The 18946-nt window shown below is 41.2% G+C and overlaps 1 protein-coding gene across 1 annotated transcript in view; it reads right to left on the bottom strand.

The window, feature by feature from the left end:
• LOC308094867 (uncharacterized protein) overlaps positions 1-18078 on the bottom strand; it is a gene marked incomplete at its 5' end in the record, with an annotated part of 28668 nt that extends 10590 nt beyond the window's left edge. The window contains 5 exons of the mRNA XM_080441690.1: positions 2470-2799; positions 3216-3248; positions 16677-16776; positions 16972-17072; positions 18063-18078. Of these exons, the coding sequence (XP_080297816.1) occupies positions 2470-2799; positions 3216-3248; positions 16677-16776; positions 16972-17072; positions 18063-18078 (580 nt within the window). The remainder of the gene's footprint in view (positions 1-2469; positions 2800-3215; positions 3249-16676; positions 16777-16971; positions 17073-18062) is intronic.
• Positions 18079-18946: the final 868 nt, after the last annotated feature.

Here is an 18946-nt window from a genome sequence, read left to right as displayed (position 1 = left end):
CTGTTACAAGTAAAAGTCCGGAATTCAAAATGTACTTGAGTAAAAGTATAAAAGGATTGGCATCAACATGTACTTAAAGTACTAAAAGTAAAAGTACTCTTTGTGCAGAATGTCCCATTTCAAATTTTCAAATGTATAAAAATCTTTTGAAAATAGCAGATCTACAAGCTCACAATGCGTCGCATCGCGACACATTGTGAGCTTGTAGATCGGCTATTTTCAAATGGCTGAAATGTATATAGGGCTGAAGTGGTTAATGTATGTTTTGTAATAATGATCTAAATCTATAAAGTAACTAGTATGATAATTAAAGTTTTAAGATAATTGTAGTGGAGTAGAAGGACAATATTTGCCCCTGAGATGTAGTGGAGTAGAAGTAGTAGTATTGGAAATACTCAACTAAAGTAGAAATACCTCAAAATTGTACTTAAGTATAGTACTTGAGTACATGAACTTAGTTACTTTCCACCAGTGGAAATTAGTCCTCTCCTTCTCCACTACAATTATTTGAATACAACTTACTAGTGACTTTGTAGATTTTGATTTTATTATCACAAAACACACTTCAGATCTACAAGCTCACAATGCATCGCGATGCGACTCATTGTGAGCTTGTAGATCTGCTATTTTCAAAAGATTTATATATATTCTATACATTTGAAAACTTGTGAAATGAGACACTCTGCATAAGGAGTACTTTCTACTTTTGGTACTTAAGTACATTTTCATAATTACGGACTTTTACTTGTAACAGAGTATTTCTACATTGTGGTATTGATACTGGTATTGATACTTTTACTTTAGTACAAAATCAGAGTACTTTTTCCACCACTGCCAATCAAAAACAGCGATGTTGCCATGTAAATGACTTGCTGTGAGCTTCTTTCCTTCTGATATTTTGTACAAATGGAACCAAATGGACCCATAAGGGTCCATTTGGTTCCATTTTTACACTGAGTTACAGTCCAGTAAGGATCCATTTGGTTCCTAACTATCAATCATTTAGCTGGGGACCCCCTGGAACCCCCTCAAGGACCCCTGGGGGTCCCTGGGACCCACTTTGAGAACCACTGTTGTGGGCCATTCTGTGATGAATGTATTTGTTGTCATCTAGACCAGTGGTTCTCAAACTTTGTCATGTCAAGGACCCCCAAATTGATGTATTTAGCCGCGGACCCCCATCTGAAAATGTTTTGCGCCAGGGACCCCCAGAAGACAAAATGTGTTTAAAACATTTTAAAAAATGATCTAAATCTTCCAAACATTTTAAGAAATGTTCCAAAATAGCAGATGTACAAGCTTCCAACGGTGAGCTTGTTTAGATCTGCTATTTTTTCAATACGTATAAATGGATAAAGTGGTTAAAATGATGGTGATGCTGTTTTAAACACATTTTACTGGGGACCCCCTGGAACCCCCCAAGGACCCCTCGGGGTCCCCGAACCCCAGTTTTTAGAACCACTGATCTAGACCAGTGTTTCCCAAACAGTGGGCCTGGACCCATCTCTGGGTCACAGACCAATGCTTATGGGTCATGAGTAAATCTCTCTTTTCTTTTTGTTTCCTATCATTCTTTACCTTATTATTTAAAAAATAAAATAATTGAGAAATTAAAGACATTTAAAAAAAAAATCTAAATAATGTCATAATAAAAAGTAATCAAATACTTTCTAGAGTAAAAAAGAACATGTTTGAAAATAGCTGATCTACAAGCTCACAACGCGCAGCATCGTGATGCAATGTGAGCTGGTAGATCGGCTACTTTCACTAGTTTGAGTCACAGAGAGAGTAAATGTCTCTTTGTAGATGAACTATTTACGTACCTTTGTGTTACACTGTCATACCACAAAGTATAAAGTAGGACATTGATTTATGAAAAAACATATAAAGATTAAATATGGAGATACAAGGTTTCTGCTCAACAGCCACGTTATGAAACATAATGAAGACTCAGATTACTGTAAACCAGTGGTTTTCAACCCTTTTCATGCCAAGGACCCCTAAATTGATACATTTGGCCGTGGACCCCCATCTGAAAGTGTTTTGTGCCAGGGCCCCCCAGAAACAAATATTTGAATACAAAATGTACTTTAAAAAAATATATATATTCAAAGATTTACACACCTTTTCAAGATTTTTCAAAAATAGCAGATCTACAAGCTCATAGCGCGGCAGTCGGTGCCGCGCTATGAGCTTGTAGATCTGCTATTTTTGAATAGCCAAAGCTAAGAGGTTAAAATGATTGTGACTCTATGTTAACTCATTTTGCCATGGGGAACCCCTGGTACCCCCCCCCCCCCCCCCAGGACCACTGGTGGTCCCCGGACCACTGGTTGAGAACCACTGCTGTAAACTATTCTAGACATTATATGAAAGCACAATGTTATTAATACATGAAGAGATAAACATGATCACATCATTGTACATGTAAAGGTTAATAATAATGCACTGTGACAGTACAACACTTACCATAGCCTAACATCACAGCAGCCTCCACCTCCTGTTCTCCATGTTGGACCTGACAGATGTAAACTCCATGATCTGTCCCTCCATTGTAGTCTTTCAGTCTCAGAGACACGTTGCCTTTCTTCAGCTCCTGGACGTCCAGGGACAGTCTGCCCTCATAGCCCCTCCCCTCTATCCCCTGACCTTTCTTATACACATAAATGCACTCTGTATCCTTAAACCACCTGATTGTCATGGAAACCGCGTTGGTCCCAGGAGGGAGGTGACAGGGGAGGGTGACAGTATCACCTATCCTACCCCCAGCATAGCCTTCAGTGGTCAGTTTAAAGTCACCTGTTGGAGTAAATAAAATAATGAGTGACATATGAAACTATTAGTGTTCATTTTAACATATTTACATTTGAATGATGAACATATAGAACATATGAACTGGAACAAATACAAAATAAATGTCTGTTTGCCTTTTAGACTAGACAACATTTGCACAGGCCAGATATGACAAATAACTTAAATAAACAAAGACATTATTGACATATTTAATAATTGTATACATTTGTAAGCTCGTAGATCTGCTATTTCTTTTTTTTTATATTTGAAAATGTGTGAACTTTTTACAACATGGAAACGATTATGACGATTATGCAACAAATATTGCGATCAGACGATGATGTAATAATTGTGACAGGCCTAGATGTGACACAATAACAGTTAATGATCATCTTTCAATAAATAAGAAACAGTGTTGTCACCTATAGGTTGACCTCTGCCCTCTGCCATGTCTCCTGTATAAAAAAACAAAAACACATTAATAAACGTAACATTCATGACATTAATCTACATAATGTGTGCATTTTGACAGCAATCTTCTTTGTGTGTGTGGAGACTGCTTCAAGTTTCAATGATTAATTACCATTTCAACATGAATAAGATTAGACTTTATTAGAGATTAGAGTGAACTTACTTAAACCCATACAATAATCATTAAAACATAAAACAAAAAATACAATATGAAATACAATGAAATGATCCAACACCAGTGGTGGAAAAAGTACTCAAATGTTTTACTCAAGTAAAAGTATCAATACTGCAATATAGAAATATTATAATTCCGGAATTTGAAATGTACTTGAGTAAAAGTACAACAATATTGGCTTCAAAAGTACCAAAAGTAAAAGTACTCATTATGCAGAATGTCCCATTTTTAAGTTTTCAAATTTATACAAATCATTTGAAAATAGCCGATCTACAAGCTCGCAATTGTGACACATTGTGAGCTTGTAGATCTGCTATTTTCAAATGGCCGAAATGTATATAAGGCTGAAGTGGTTAATGTATGTTTTGTAATAATAATCAAAATCTGCAAAGTAACTAGTAACTTAAGTTTTCAAATAAATGTAGTGCAGTAAAAGTACAATATTTGGATCCGAGATGTATGGAGTAGAAGTAAAAGTATTGGAAATTGGAATTACTCAAGTACAAATAACTCAAACTTGTCCTACAGTACTTAATTAAATGTACTTAGCAGTGGTGAAAAAAGTACTCACATTTTTCACTTAAGTAAAAGTATCAATACTGCAATGTAGAAATACTCATACTCATACCAATTCAAAATTGACTAGAGTAAAAACGTATTGGTATCAAAATGTACTCATTTTGCAGAAGGTTCCCATTTCACAACTTTTCAAATTTATAAATCTTTTCAAAATAGCAGAGCTTGTAGATCTGCTATTTTCAAATGGAACTTGTAGATCGGCTATTTTCAAATGGCCAAAATTATGTGGTGTAAAGTAACTAAGTACATTTACTCAAGTACTGTACTTAAGTAACATTTTGAGGTACTTTTACTTTACTGGAGTATTTCCAATTGTCTGTACTTTTACTTCTACTCCACTACATCTCAGAGGCAAATATTGTACTTTTACTCCACTACAATTATTTGAAAACTTAAGTAACTAGTTACTTTGCAGATATAAATTATTAAACATACATTAACCACTTTAGCCCTATTTTATACCTAGGCTATTTGAAAATAGCCGATCGATGCGACATGTTGTGAGCTTGTAGATCTGCTATTTTCACTTTGGGCACTTTAAAGGAGTAGTTCACCCCCAAAATACATTTTTTTCTATGGATTACTCACCCCATGGAGCCTTGAATTCATGGATATTTTTTTGTTTTTGTCGCATTCCTTCCTTTATTATTTGATTATAATAAATTTAGCCCCATTGATTCCGGTAGGAGACACAAATGCATTTGTGTCTCCTACCGGAATCAATGGGGACAAATTTATTATAATCAAATTATTGGCTTAGGAATGCCACAAAAACAAAAATAAATCCATGAATTCAAGGCTTCATGGGGTGTGCAATTGATAGAAAATAAGTCATTTTTTGGGTGAACTCCTCCTTTAAGCACATTTTGATACCAATACTTTTGTACTTTTACTCAAGTAAATTTTGAATTCCGGAGTCCGGACTTTTACTTGAAACAGAGTACTTCTACATTGCAATATTGATACTTTTAGTTTTGAGTACTTTTCCCACCACTGCCAAAATGTATATAAGGCTGAAGTGGTTAATATATGTTTTGTAATAATAATAAAAATCTGCAAAGTAACTAGTAACTAAAGCTTTCAAATAATTGTAGTGGAATAAAAGTACAATAATTGCCTCTGAGATGTAGTGGAGTAGAAGCAGTGGTGGAAAGTAACTAAGTACATGTACTCAAGTACAATTTTGAGATATTTGTACTTTACTTGAGTATTTCCAATTTCCAATACTTTTACTTCTACTCCACTACATTTCAGAGAAAAAAATTGTACTTTTACTCCACTACAATTATTTGAAAACTTTAGTTACTTTGTAGATATAAATCATTACATTATAAAACATACATTAACCACTTTAGCCCTATTTTATACTTAGGCTATTTTCAAACATTTCAGTACTTTTACTTTTGGTACTTTAAGTACATTTTGATACCAATACTTTTGTACTTTTACTCAAGCACATTTTGAACAACAGAGTACTTCTACATCACATTATTGATACTTTTACTTAAGTAAAACATTTGAGTACTTTTTCCACCATTGAGTAGAAGTAAAAGTATTGGAAATACTCAAGTACAAATAACTAAAGATTGTACAGTACTTAAGTAAATGTACTTAGTTACTTTCCACCACTGTCCAACACATAGGAATACCACAGATACAACTCCTCTAGGGGAATTAGCAGCAGCTTCAAACAGACCATCCTTTAAACACATCTGCTCTGTTGGAGTGGTAATATATCACAACGTTGTTCTTTAATCTATTTAATGTTGTTCATGCCACGCCCCTACAAGATGACACGCCCCTACAAGATGACACTGTGCTTGTCTTTAGGGGTGCGTTCGGAAATACAGCACTGAGCGCACTGGCCAATACAAACTAATAGGCGAGTGCGCTCCGGTGCGCAATTTCCGAAAGCACCCATAATATAAAAAGAAGAGTTGTTGTTTATGGAGAGGAGGAATGATGACCTTTATGTGTGTGTGTGTGTGTGTGTGTGTGTGTGTGTGGTGTGTGTGGGGGGGGGGGGGGGGGAGCAGAGGGATTGGTTCATACTGTAAGAACATGTATTTTCCTGTACAAAGGGGGAAGGGGGGGGGGGGGGTGTATAGTCAAAGATACGTTTAGTTTGAGCTAAATTTGATCCACAATGTTTCAATAATGCAAACATACTATCTATTAACTGCCAATAATCTCTACCACCACCTTCTGAAATGTTGAAAACTGGACAATTCATTGTGTTTTGTTTAGCTGTTTTTCTAGATATCATGAAGCCTTATTCAAGTAAAATAACTAATGTAAACACAATAACTGGGTGGTAATTTAATACATAATACTGTGTCTTCCGTGAGGAAGAAGCCCAACAAACCCACGGTGAGGCCTTTAGGACGGCCATTCAAGCAAACCGCAAGTGGAGCTAATACCATTAGATGGCCCAATCTAGTGGTATCGGCCCAAGGAACCATCACGCCAGAAGGAAATGTTTGGATCGGGGCGGTGCAGAGGATCTGGTGCAGCGCTCAGGTCCTGGACCTGGTGAGACGAAGGAGGAGCCTGGCCAGGAGGCCACACCCACAGAGCCTAGTCCCTCCACGTGCCAGAGCCTCCCCCGAGTTCAGGCAGAGTAGTTCTGGAGAAGCGGACTGAGTGGCCCTGTCTTTCCCTATAGGACTGACCGTGGGTAGCTACTGGGATGTAAGTTGGGGCTTGATCAACCCCAGCTGGGTCACCAGGGCGAGGGTGTATGTTGTTGCGAGACCCGAAACACCCTATGACCCCAGGCTACAACACTGATGATACGTCCCAGGTGCATCCATGTGATGTATTCTTTATAGTAACTTAGTTAACTTGGAACGGGTGACTCAGTGGGTTTTAATAGAAAACACACAAAATATTGGGTTTCACAATGATGTAATTGCATCTGGACATGTATTGGACAGGTCCAATGGAGGCTTTGACACAAACATTACTTGTCTAGGATACATAATGAAAGAGTTAGGGTCATTTAATGCATGTTTGTCCATCTTGGACGCCAGCGTGAAAATCACACCTTTCTAGTGGTCAGACTTTGGTAAACTTTTAATATGTTATTAAGGACATTTTAATATGTTATTAAGGACATTTTAATATGTTATTAAGGACATTTTAATATGTTATTAAGGACATTTTAATATGTTATTAAGGACACCTAAAAACAGTTGAGAAACCTTTTGTTTCATGTTTTTTTAGGGTAAGGTGCTTTTTGAGCGGTGCCAGCCACTCCAACAAGTGACCAAGAGTGTTTGTATGAGCAAGGCCTCAACAGCTGTGGCTGATTGCAACACAAACATGCAACCATTTACACTAATCAAACACAAACAGGAGACACATGTGCCACTTAAAGACATGCACACACACACACACACACACACGTCCCTTAATTGGAAACTAAAAGACGTGTCTCAGTGTGGTTGCGCCGACGTGGGTCGCGGCCGCCGGGACTCGAGGAATACGCCGGGAGGCCAATTACATTGTCACGTCACTCCTGAGATCGCTTGCGTTTCATTTTGAGAGGATTGATCCCCCCCCAAAATCATGTTTTTGCATCAAACGGTTACATTTTGCGAATTTGCGGCGCTCCCTATGGATCAAAGTGGAAATGCTTTGGGGGATTCGTTGAGTAAACCACCCTTGACATGTGATTCAAATTTGGGGGCTTTTATAGCGCCACCATGAGGACGACTGGTGTAATTATTTTTTTAATAATTTCTGACTAAATCATGAACCACCCCTCCAAGTCACAACCTTACAGTTTCTGAGAAAAAAATACTTGAATACTTCATTTTCCCATTAAAGTGGATGGGGAAATGTAATGCACAAATAAATTAATATCAATTAAACTATGCAACCAATCTCTTAGCAAAATACACGCGCACGATTCCCGGTGAAGCCGGTCATTTTGACATATGGCACGACATTGGGGGGAAAAAACTGTTGCCAAGTCTCGTGAGAGAAATAAGCCAACCGACCTCCAAAAACAAGCCAAAAACAAGCCAAATCTTGTCCAAAAGTTGCGGTAATGCACAGTGTCTGAGAATGCACTCTCATTGGCTCATATACACGACCAATGTGAGTTAGCGCTTTCAGTGTTGCTAAGATACAACCCCCCCCCCACTAGCTACAATAGCACATTCATGTTGGCTTGTTTTCAACACAGAACGATATCCTATTGGCCAACGATATCAAAACACACACACACACACACACACACACACACACACACACACACACACACACACACACACACACACACACACACACACACACACACACACACACACACACGTACGTGTGTGTGCGCGCGCGCGTGTGTGTGTGTATTAAGTGTGTGTGTATTAAGTGTGTGTGTATTAAGTGTGTGTGTGTGTTACGACTGGGGTCGTATTTGAGGTTGTTATTATGAGTTGGTCTGGTCCTAGTGTGGAAGTGTGTGTGTGTGTGTCAGAGGTGAGATGGTGGAGATGAAAGGAATGTATTCAAATTCAGGTGTGCCATTCCCGGAAGGTGATTGGTGGGGCGCTCATCCAAGCCGGCCAGTGATTGGTGGGGAGCTCATGGGAGTGCTGCCTTCCAAGTGGCTAATAGGGTGGAGGCTCCCTATATAACAGAAGCACAGATCACAGTGCAGCACGCAGGGGCAGGAGCCCGTCTTCCTCCGCTTCCAACTGGCCACCACACCTTATGTTTTGTTACTTATGAGTTCTATGATTTGAAGTTATGTTCAGTTGATATAAGTTGATCCTGAGGTGCTTTCTTTTGCTTATTGTTTATGATAGGAAGGTAAGATATTGTATTAGTTCTTTTGATAGGTAAGAGATATTATTTTCAGTTAGTTCTTTTGGTTGGTTACTTTTGTTCTACACCCTTATGACCCAAAGTTACGTTACTCTGTTATTACTTTATATATCTATAAATAAACCATTGTTATATTTTGCACTTCAACCATTTGTTTGTGTGGCTACTTGGGAGTTGGGGAAGGCGGGAACATATTCATGTTGTGTCTCAGGCACCCCTAGACTGGGGCATAACATGAATTGGGGGCTCGTCTAAAAGCTTTTCTCGCGTGTGGTAAGTTGTTGTTTTTTTCTCTCTGGTTGGCAGTTGGTAAAATTTTGTAAGTATGGATTTTGATTTGGAGGAATTCATAGCAAACCCTTCTTGGGGCAAGATTGAGAAATGTAAAAAGAAAGAATTGTTAGTGGTGGCTGCTAACTATGAAATGACTGTGTCTCTTGTTACCCCTAAAGCTGAGCTCCGACATGAAGTGTGTTCAAAGCTGGTGGAGAAAGGCGTGCTACCTGCGACTGGACCTGGTGAGAAGGAGGAGGAGGCCTTGCAGGTGGGGGTTGCTGAGGCGGAGGTTACGGAAACACCCGCCATTAATGTGGGGTCGGCTCCTCGCTCACTGGGCCTACAGGCAGGTATGGCAACGGGTGATCTCCAGCTGACACTCCAGATAAAGGAGGCAGAGTGCCGAACTAAAGAGCTGGAGATCACAGCCCTACACCTAAGGCTCAGAGCCCTTGAGCTTGAAAACCCGACAGCTGCGTCCAGCATAAGGTCGGGTAACCAAAACACAGTCGGGGTCAGTAAGCCGGGGGGGTTTGACATTGGCAGGAACATAGCATTAGTACCACCATTTCGAGAGTCTGAAGTGGATTCATACTTTGGCGCTTTTGAACGAATTGCTGAGGCCTTAAAATGGCCCAAGGAGTCTTGGTCAATATTAGTACAGTGTAAATTAATAGGAAAAGCCCAGGAAGCGTGCGCTATGCTATCCATTGAACAGAGTCTCGAATATGAGACACTTAAACAGAGTGTATTGCGGGCTTATGAGCTTGTGCCTGAAGCATATAGGCAAAAATTTCGCAATAAAGATAAAACTGCCAACCAGAGTTATGTGGAGTTTGCACGCGAGAAAAGCACATTATTTGATAAGTGGTGCCAGGCTTCTAAAATCAATACTATGGCCGAGATGCGGGAATTAATTTTGCTTGAAGAATTTAAGAAATGCCTACCTGAACGAATTGTGATGTATATTAATGAGCAAAAGGTATTATCATTAACAAAAGGTGCAATCCTGGCTGATGAGTTTATTTTAACTCATAAAAGTGTGTTCTCTGCCCCAACATCTCATGGTTTTACTGCAACACCAGAAAGAAGGTCTCCCAGGGTGGCGCGTAAAACCATGACATCTGCAGCAACGGGCGAGAACCGCGAGTGTTATTATTGCCGAGAGCCAGGCCATTTGATTGCACAGTGTCCAGCTACGAGAAGAAGGGGGCAGTCTAATAACAACTTTCCCGCAGGCATTGGATTGATTAAGTCTGTTTCGTTGCATCATAGCCAATCTGAGAGGGAGTCTGAGTCTGATATAGAGGTGGACCCTCGTTTTAAGCCTTTTGTGTTTGACGGTTTTGTTTCGGTGACTGGTAAGGAGAAAGATAAAGTGCCAATAAAAATCTTGCGAGATACAGGTGCTTATCATTCGTTTATGTTGGATACTGTCCTGCCACTCTCAAATGAAACTTCGTGTAAAGCAGATTTGCTTGTGTGGGGTATTAAAATGAGCGTGCTTAGAGCACCGTTACATTTGGTACATTTTGGTTCGCCCCTGGTGTCAGGACAGTTTAAGGTAGCTGTGCGTCCTAAATTGCCAATCGGTGGTATCGCGTTTATTCTCGGTAATGACATAGCGGGAGGACAAGTTTTTCCTCCACCCGAAGTCGTTGAAATTCCTGTTTTGAGTTGCGATCCCCCTGCGTCAACCATGCCAAATGTATTCCCTGTGTGCGCAATTACGCGCGCACAGGTTCGTAAAATGGGTCAAGTTGTTGATTTGTCTGAGTCATTTATGGCTACAGTTGATGAAAAGGAGTCAAACCATTCAGTTGATCCCACTACTAACAGTGAGGAAAGTGTGTCGCCAAATGTGTCTGATGTATTCCCAGTTGAATCTGAGTTAAGTCTAAAAGTGACCAGAGAAATGTTAATATCCTCTCAGAAAGAGGATCCGTCATTAACTATGGGTTTGTCCTCTGCCATAGCCAGTGAGGAAAGCCAAAATCCTGTTTTTTTTTTTGAGAACGGAGTGTTGATGAGAAATTGGAGCCCTGATGAAAGCGAGGTGGCCGCTGTTCATCAGGTAGTAGTGCCAAACAAATATCGAACACAGGTACTTAGCATCGCCCATGATTCCAGCTTAGCTGGACATCTTGGGGTTAAAAAAACATATCACAGAGTGCTGCGTAATTTTTATTGGCCGGGGTTAAAAGCCGATGTAGCCAAGTATTGCCGATCATGTCACACTTGCCAAATTGTAGGGAAGCCCAACCAACCTGTTCCACCGGCTCCTCTGCATCCAATTCCCGTGCTTGGGGAGCCGTTTGAGGACGTGATTTTAGATTGTGTGGGCCCACTACCAAAAACAAAATCTGGAAATCAATATTTGTTAACGGTGATGTGCGCAGCAACCAGATATCCTGAGGCCATCCCGTTACGCACGATAAAAGCAAAGCCAGTTTTGAAAGCCCTTGTTAAATTTTTTTCAACCTTTGGGTTACCGAAATCGGTCCAAACGGATCGTGGTACGAATTTTATGTCTAAGGTGTTCGCACAGGTTATGGCAGAGCTGAAGATTAAACATAAAAAGTCAAGTGCGTACCACCCAGAGTCTCAAGGTGCGCTTGAAAGATTCCACCAGACACTTAAATCCATGTTGCGAAAATTTTGTCTGGAGTCTAAAAGAGAGTGGGATGAAGGTATCCCTTTGTTGTTATTTGCTGTGAGAGAAACCACTCAGGAGTCGTTAGGTTTCAGCCCTTGTGACCTTGTGTTCGGCCACACCGTGCGTGGTCCGTTACAACTGCTCAAGGAGAAATGGTTGTCCGAGTCGCCAAAAATTGAACACAAGGTCATTGATTATGTGAGTAGTTTCCGTCAGCGTCTCCATCATGTGTGTCAGTTGGCTCGTGAAAATTTGGCCCAGGCTCAGTCTAAGATGAAGCGGCGTTATGACAAAAAGTCGGTGAGCAGAGATTTCCAGGCCGGTGATAAAGTTTTGGTGTTGCTGCCCTTTGCCGGGTCAAGTCTTCAATCACGATTTTCAGGGCCATATGTGGTGGAACGCAAAATTAGCGACACTAATTATGGGATAAACACACCAGATAGGAGACAAAAAATCCGGGTATGTCATATTAATATGATGAAGCGGTATTTTGGCAGAGAGAGTGTTCCCCAGCCATCTCCTACTGTGTCAGGGGGCCCGATATGTGCTGCGGTTCCCCCTCGGTACCATCTTGTTGAGGACGGGTTAATTGAAAAGAGTGGGTCGATGCCCGTGGCTCGCTTAGGCAATTCCGAGGTACTGCGTAATCTAGATTTTTTTTTGGCTCATTTGTCCGAGGCTGCTCGTGCAGATATCCGTCAGTTAATTGAAGACAATTTATTACTTTTTTCTGATCACCCCCGTCAAACTTCTGTCTTATGTCATGATATAGATGTAGGAGAACACAACCCTATTAAGCAGCATGCGTATCGGGTTAATCCCACAAAAAGAGCCCTGATGCAGGAGGAGGTGCGCTATTTGGTGGAACATGGATTGGCTGTTCCAAGTACCAGCGCATGGAGTTCTCCCTGTCTGTTAGTACCAAAACCTGATAACACTGCCCGTTTTTGTACAGACTACAGAAAGGTTAATTCGGTTACTAAGCCTGACTCGTTTCCACTCCCTAGAATGGAGGATTGTATCGATCGAGTTGGGTCTGCCAAATTTGTGACTAAATTGGATTTATTAAAAGGGTACTGGCAAGTTCCATTAACACCACGGGCGTCAGAAATATCCGCATTTGTGACACCTGATAATTTTCTCAAATATACAGTTATGCCGTTTGGGTTGCGTAATGCACCTGCTACATTCCAGCGCCTCATGCGTAATGTCCTGGTTGGCGTGGAGAGTTGTGAGGCATATCTAGATGATGTAGTGGCGTATTCAAATACATGGTCGGACCATCTAAATACTTTGTCCCTCATTTTCAGTCGTCTCAGGGAGGCCTCCCTCACCCTAAACCTCGCCAAGTGCGAATTTGGTAAAGGTACGGTAACTTATTTGGGTAAACAGGTGGGGCAGGGGCAGGTTCGTCCAGTGGCGGAGAAAGTGAGGGCAGTGGTTGAGTTCCCTGTTCCAGATTCAAAGAAGGCTTTACGCCGATTTATTGGCATGTGCGGATATTATCGTGGTTTTTGCAGAAACTTTTCTGCTGTAGTGGCTCCTCTCACAGCAATGGTTAGTCCTTTAAAACCTTATGTGTGGTCTCCAGCTTGTCAGTCTGCATTTGAATCTGCCAAAGCATTGCTATGTAGTACACCGGTACTTGCTGCACCTGATTTTGCTAAGCCTTTCAAATTAGAGGTAGATGCAAGTGCAAGTGGGGCGGGGGCTGTTCTTATGCAGGAGGATGCGCAGGGCATTGACCATCCTGTTTGCTATTTTTCCAAAAAATTTAACAAACATCAGGTAAATTATAGTACAGTAGAAAAGGAGGCTCTTGCTCTGTTATTCGCCCTGCAGAATTTTGAAGTGTATATTGGTTCTACCCCACAAACTGTCAAAGTTTTTACAGACCACAACCCCTTAGTGTTTTTGGCCCAGATGCGCAATTCTAACCAGAGGCTAATGCGCTGGTCCATTGCTTTGCAAGATTTCAATTTGGAGATTTGCCATAAAAAGGGTGTTGAAAATGTAATGGCAGATGCCTTATCAAGAGTGTTTTGAGTGGGTAACCTTTACAAGGGTTAGGCACTATGGGGGGGTGCTTGATTCTTGGGAAGGGGGGTGTTACGACTGGGGTCGTATTTGAGGTTGTTATTATGAGTTGGTCTGGTCCTAGTGTGGAAGTGTGTGTGTGTGTGTCAGAGGTGAGATGGTGGAGATGAAAGGAATGTATTCAAATTCAGGTGTGCCATTCCCGGAAGGTGATTGGTGGGGCGCTCATCCAAGCCGGCCAGTGATTGGTGGGGAGCTCATGGGAGTGCTGCCTTCCAAGTGGCTAATAGGGTGGAGGCTCCCTATATAACAGAAGCACAGATCACAGTGCAGCACGCAGGGGCAGGAGCCCGTCTTCCTCCGCTTCCAACTGGCCACCACACCTTATGTTTTGTTACTTATGAGTTCTATGATTTGAAGTTATGTTCAGTTGATATAAGTTGATCCTGAGGTGCTTTCTTTTGCTTATTGTTTATGATAGGAAGGTAAGATATTGTATTAGTTCTTTTGATAGGTAAGAGATATTATTTTCAGTTAGTTCTTTTGGTTGGTTACTTTTGTTCTACACCCTTATGACCCAAAGTTACGTTACTCTGTTATTACTTTATATATCTATAAATAAACCATTGTTATATTTTGCACTTCAACCATTTGTTTGTGTGGCTACTTGGGAGTTGGGGAAGGCGGGAACATATTCATGTTGTGTCTCAGGCACCCCTAGACTGGGGCATAACAGTGTGTATTAAGAATGGGGGGAGAAAGCAGAAGGAGAAGTACTATAGTACCTGGCACATGTTTTCAGATGGGGGTCTGTGGCCAAATATAAATTAATTTGGGGGTCCGCTAGCTGTCATAGTTGTGTATTTCTGAAACTCTATGAAAGACTAAGCACGGTAGTGAAGGCTTCCACAATGTGACCCTGTAGGCCTACACAACTCAACCCTTTTGTCTTTTTCTTTCCAGAATCTGAAGTTGACCAGAAGAAGACATCTTCAGGACATTCTGGTGGCTGGAGTGAGTGAGGAAGACTCAGAGAACAGAAGCAGATGATCTGCTGTGACGATTTTCGTGCCATTTGCGGACGGGGTTCAATTCCCTGTGGTGCCCTGCTCATGGTTTGCGTTGCATTTACATTTCATGGTTTATTTGCACTATAGTTTATTGGTTACATTGTTATGGGGGGAGGGGGGGGACAGTATGTTAAAATATGTATGCATTACTGCATACACTGTTTTCTCTCTCTCTCTTTCAGAGCGAGTTTGAGGTGATTCTGACCATCCTCCTAGGAAGAGTTTGTTAAAGTACGACCCGTGAAAATGGCAAAAAAAGGACTAAAACGCCACTATAAATTCAAAATGGCTGACTTACTGTCAGCCATTTTGGTACTGGTGGGTAGCAATTTTCATACATGTAGGCAAAACCATATTGTGGGGCTTCAACGTTGACATTTTGTAGGTGGCAGTATTGAGCCATTAGGCCACGCCAAATCCGAAAGCCAAGGCCCGCTGTGATTGGCCAGTAGCAAATTAAATTCCCTCTTCAGAGACACATTCTCAGAAAAGTGAAAGCCAGAGTGTTCTGTGTTGTTTGCTTGTTTGTTGTCTCCGCTAGGCCGAAAGGCATGGCGAGAGAGTATGTTTTGCACCCTGTCCGTCTGTCCGTGTGTCCGTGTGTGTGTCCGTGCGTCTGTGATCAGCTAATCTCCGGCACCGTTGGCTTGATCACAGCGAAACTGTGCACACACACTCCCTGGATGCCAATTCAGAAATTCTGGCCCAAATTTTTCACATGGGCCTGTTATAGCGCCACGGGGAGGACGCTTTTTGTACTCCTACAGATTTTATCCAAACGTCACTCAAATCGGTACACAGTATCTCTAGTTATTAAACCAAACGGTTCTTTCAGATGTTTCATATTCCATTGGCTTATTGGCTATGAATGGCTTCCAAAGTTTGTACGAGTGCTCCATTTTGCACAAAATGCCTGAAATCATGAACACAGCATGCAGTTTCCGTGAAAATGTGTCGCACATTCTCACTAAGCCGAGAAAGAAATGCCACTTGAAAAATATCAAATCAGCCTCATGGTGGCGCTATAACAGGCCAATTTGTGCTTTTACCTATAACTGCACCGATCTGTGTAAAACTTTGTATGTGCACTCCCTAGAGGACCAGGAAAACCTTTTTGCTGCATTTTTCACATCTGCCTTTCATAGCGCTACCAAACTTATAACATATTTTTGGATATTACTCCTTCAGATTTGATCCAAATTTCACCCAAATCGGTACACACTACACATGATCTCTATAGTCATGTGATCAAGACGGATCTGTTTGACTTTTCACATTCCATCCTGATTGGCTAACATTGACATCTTAAGTTTGCAGGAGTGGCCCGTTTGGAACAGCATCCGATTGCGGTGAAACTTTGCACGCATATTTGCACTACGTTGAGGAACAAATGCCACCCTTTCTACATTGCCCTATTATAGCACCACCAGGAGGCCGATTTTTGCTTTTTTTTTTTTTCATATTACTCCTACAAATGTAGTCCAAACATCACGCAAATCGGTACATATTATCTCTTAAGTCAAGTGATCAAGACGGATCCTCCGATCCGTCCGATTTTTCACATTCCAGCCTGATTGGCCAATTCCCAACATTGCTGGCCCACACTAACCTACCTGACCTGGCGGAGACCTGTGCTCCAAGGAGCACTTTTTCTAGTTTGTTTATGTATTTATTTATTTAATTATTTATTGGGGTAGAATGGACGCAGGGGAGCCCAAAAAAACACAAATAAATATGAAAAAAAATATTATTTATGTTAAATGAAGCCCAGACAGCTTGTGAGTCTTACCTGTCTCAGCTCCCGTTGCCTCTACTTCTTTGACATAGTTGGAGGGGAAATACCCAGACTTGCCATTCAAGCTACCGAACCACCATCCAGCATGACCACCCTGAAGGTACAAGACATAAGGTGTTGTTTATCCACCTGAACTTCCACTATGTATTTTGATGTATTATTAAAAGCAGGGGAATGGCTGAGATGTTATAACAATAGTTAGTAAGGTTGCTAGCTTGGAGTTAGTGAATACAGTAGCTGTCATCCTGTTACTTAGCGTGTTAGCCAGCCAGGTGAGGGTAATAAATACCTCTTTAATGAAGTCAATGATGTCTCCCACTTTGAGCTCCAGTTCATCCTCCTCCTGTGCCTGGTAGTCCCACAATACCTCACACTGCCTCTTGTTCTGCTCTGCAATGACAAACACAGGACAGAATACACCAGTTAGACCACTAGCCTGCTCAACGGCAAGAAGATAGAGACATCACGTGTGTGTGTGTGTGTGTGTGTGTGTGTGTGTGTGTGTGTGTGTGTGTGTGTGTGTGTGTGTGTGTGTGTGTGTGTGTGTGTGTGTGTGTGTGTGTGTGTGTGTGTGTGTGTGTGTGTGTGTGTGTGTGTGTGTGTGTGTGTGTGTGTGTGTGTGTGTGTGTGTGTGTGTGTGTGTGTGTGTGTGTGTGTGTGTGTGTGCACGCACGCGCGCGCGCATTTCATAGAAACACCATATTCCCCCAAGGATTCCCCGGTCATGACAGCTGTAACCCACGACTTGCGTTGGGGCAACACTTGACATTTCCCTGAACATGATTCCCAATAGGCGGCTCGTGGGCCAATTGCGGCCTGCGAGAGCCAATTGTGCGGCCCGCACACCCCTTTCATAACTTATCTTTACATAAATTGACGTAAATGGAATCGTATTGTGGGGCTTTAACGTTACAATGTTGTAGGGGCACTATTGGGCCATTAGGCCACGCCCCTTTTTGAGACCATTAAAATATGTAATTTATCACCACTTGTGATGTGTGTGCAAAGTTGCGCAACTTTTCGTGTAAATTTAGGCCCTCTAAAACACGATTCATTACTAGTGACCAACCACCAGGTAGCAAATAAAACAAGTGTATTGTTTAATCCCCATAAATCAGATGCCAAACTATAACTTCACTTCTTGCATCCATTTCGTCTCGTTGTGAAGAAAATGAGACTCTTAATGACTTTCTCAATGAGACTTTAACATTTTTCAACATGGAAACGATTATGACGATTATGCAAAAGATATTGTGATTATCTCAAATAATTGTGATCAGGCGATGATGTAATAATTGTGACAGGTCTAGATGTGACACAATAACAGTTAATGATCATCTTTCAATAAATAAGAAACAGTGTTGTCACCTATAGGTTGACCTCTGCCCTCTGCCATGTCTCCTGTATAAAAAAAACAAAAACACATTAATAAACGTAACATTCATGACATTAATCTACATAATGTGTGCATTTTAACAGCAATCTTCTCTGTGTGTGTGGAGACTGCTTCACGTTTCAATGATTAATTACCATTTCAACATGAATAAGATTAGAGTTTGTCGAACTTAAAAACCAACAAAGACATAATAAAACAACCGAGTCATAAACAAAACAATTATACATTAAACCAAGTTTAAAGCAGATAGAAATACCCAACCCATACAATAATCATTCAAACATAAAACAAATGGGTAAACTGAAATCCAACCCAACACCAGTGGTGGAAAAAGCATTCACACTCAAAGCTTAGTGTATAATTCGTAGTACGATAGCCTCGATCTCCAGGCTTTTATTGCTTAGTTTTGCTAAAAAATAAAAGCCTGGCCCAACTATAGCCTGTACTGGGTATGAGGAAGTGTTTCATTTCCCAACCAACCAGAGTGCAGTGGGCGTCGCTCGTAATGTTGTGTTAACGGGGCGGGGGTTGACGGACAGATCGGTGAACCAATGGGATCAGGCGCTGTCTCTCGCCGGCTTCTATACACACGCCCCTTTATACACGAAATCAGGAGGGTTGCAGCAGGCTAGTAGTACGATGGTACCGCAGAACAAACATACCATAGATCTACAACCTTACATCGCGGAGTCCCCGCGACACATTGTGATCTTGTAGATCGGCAATTTTCGCTGTGGAAGCCACAGACAGCGTTGCCAAGTCTGCTTATTATAAGCTACTTTGGGCATGTTTTTTTCTGTAAAGTCACTTGAAAATATTGGGGGTCCTTGACATGAAAATGTTTGAGAACCACCGCTCTAAAACAACA

Source organism: Gymnoscopelus braueri (assembly GCF_963280865.1).
Source record: "Gymnoscopelus braueri genome assembly, chromosome: 11".
NCBI classification, from domain to species: Eukaryota; Metazoa; Chordata; class Actinopteri; order Myctophiformes; family Myctophidae; genus Gymnoscopelus; species Gymnoscopelus braueri.
This window is presented reverse-complemented; position numbering and strand designations above follow the sequence as displayed.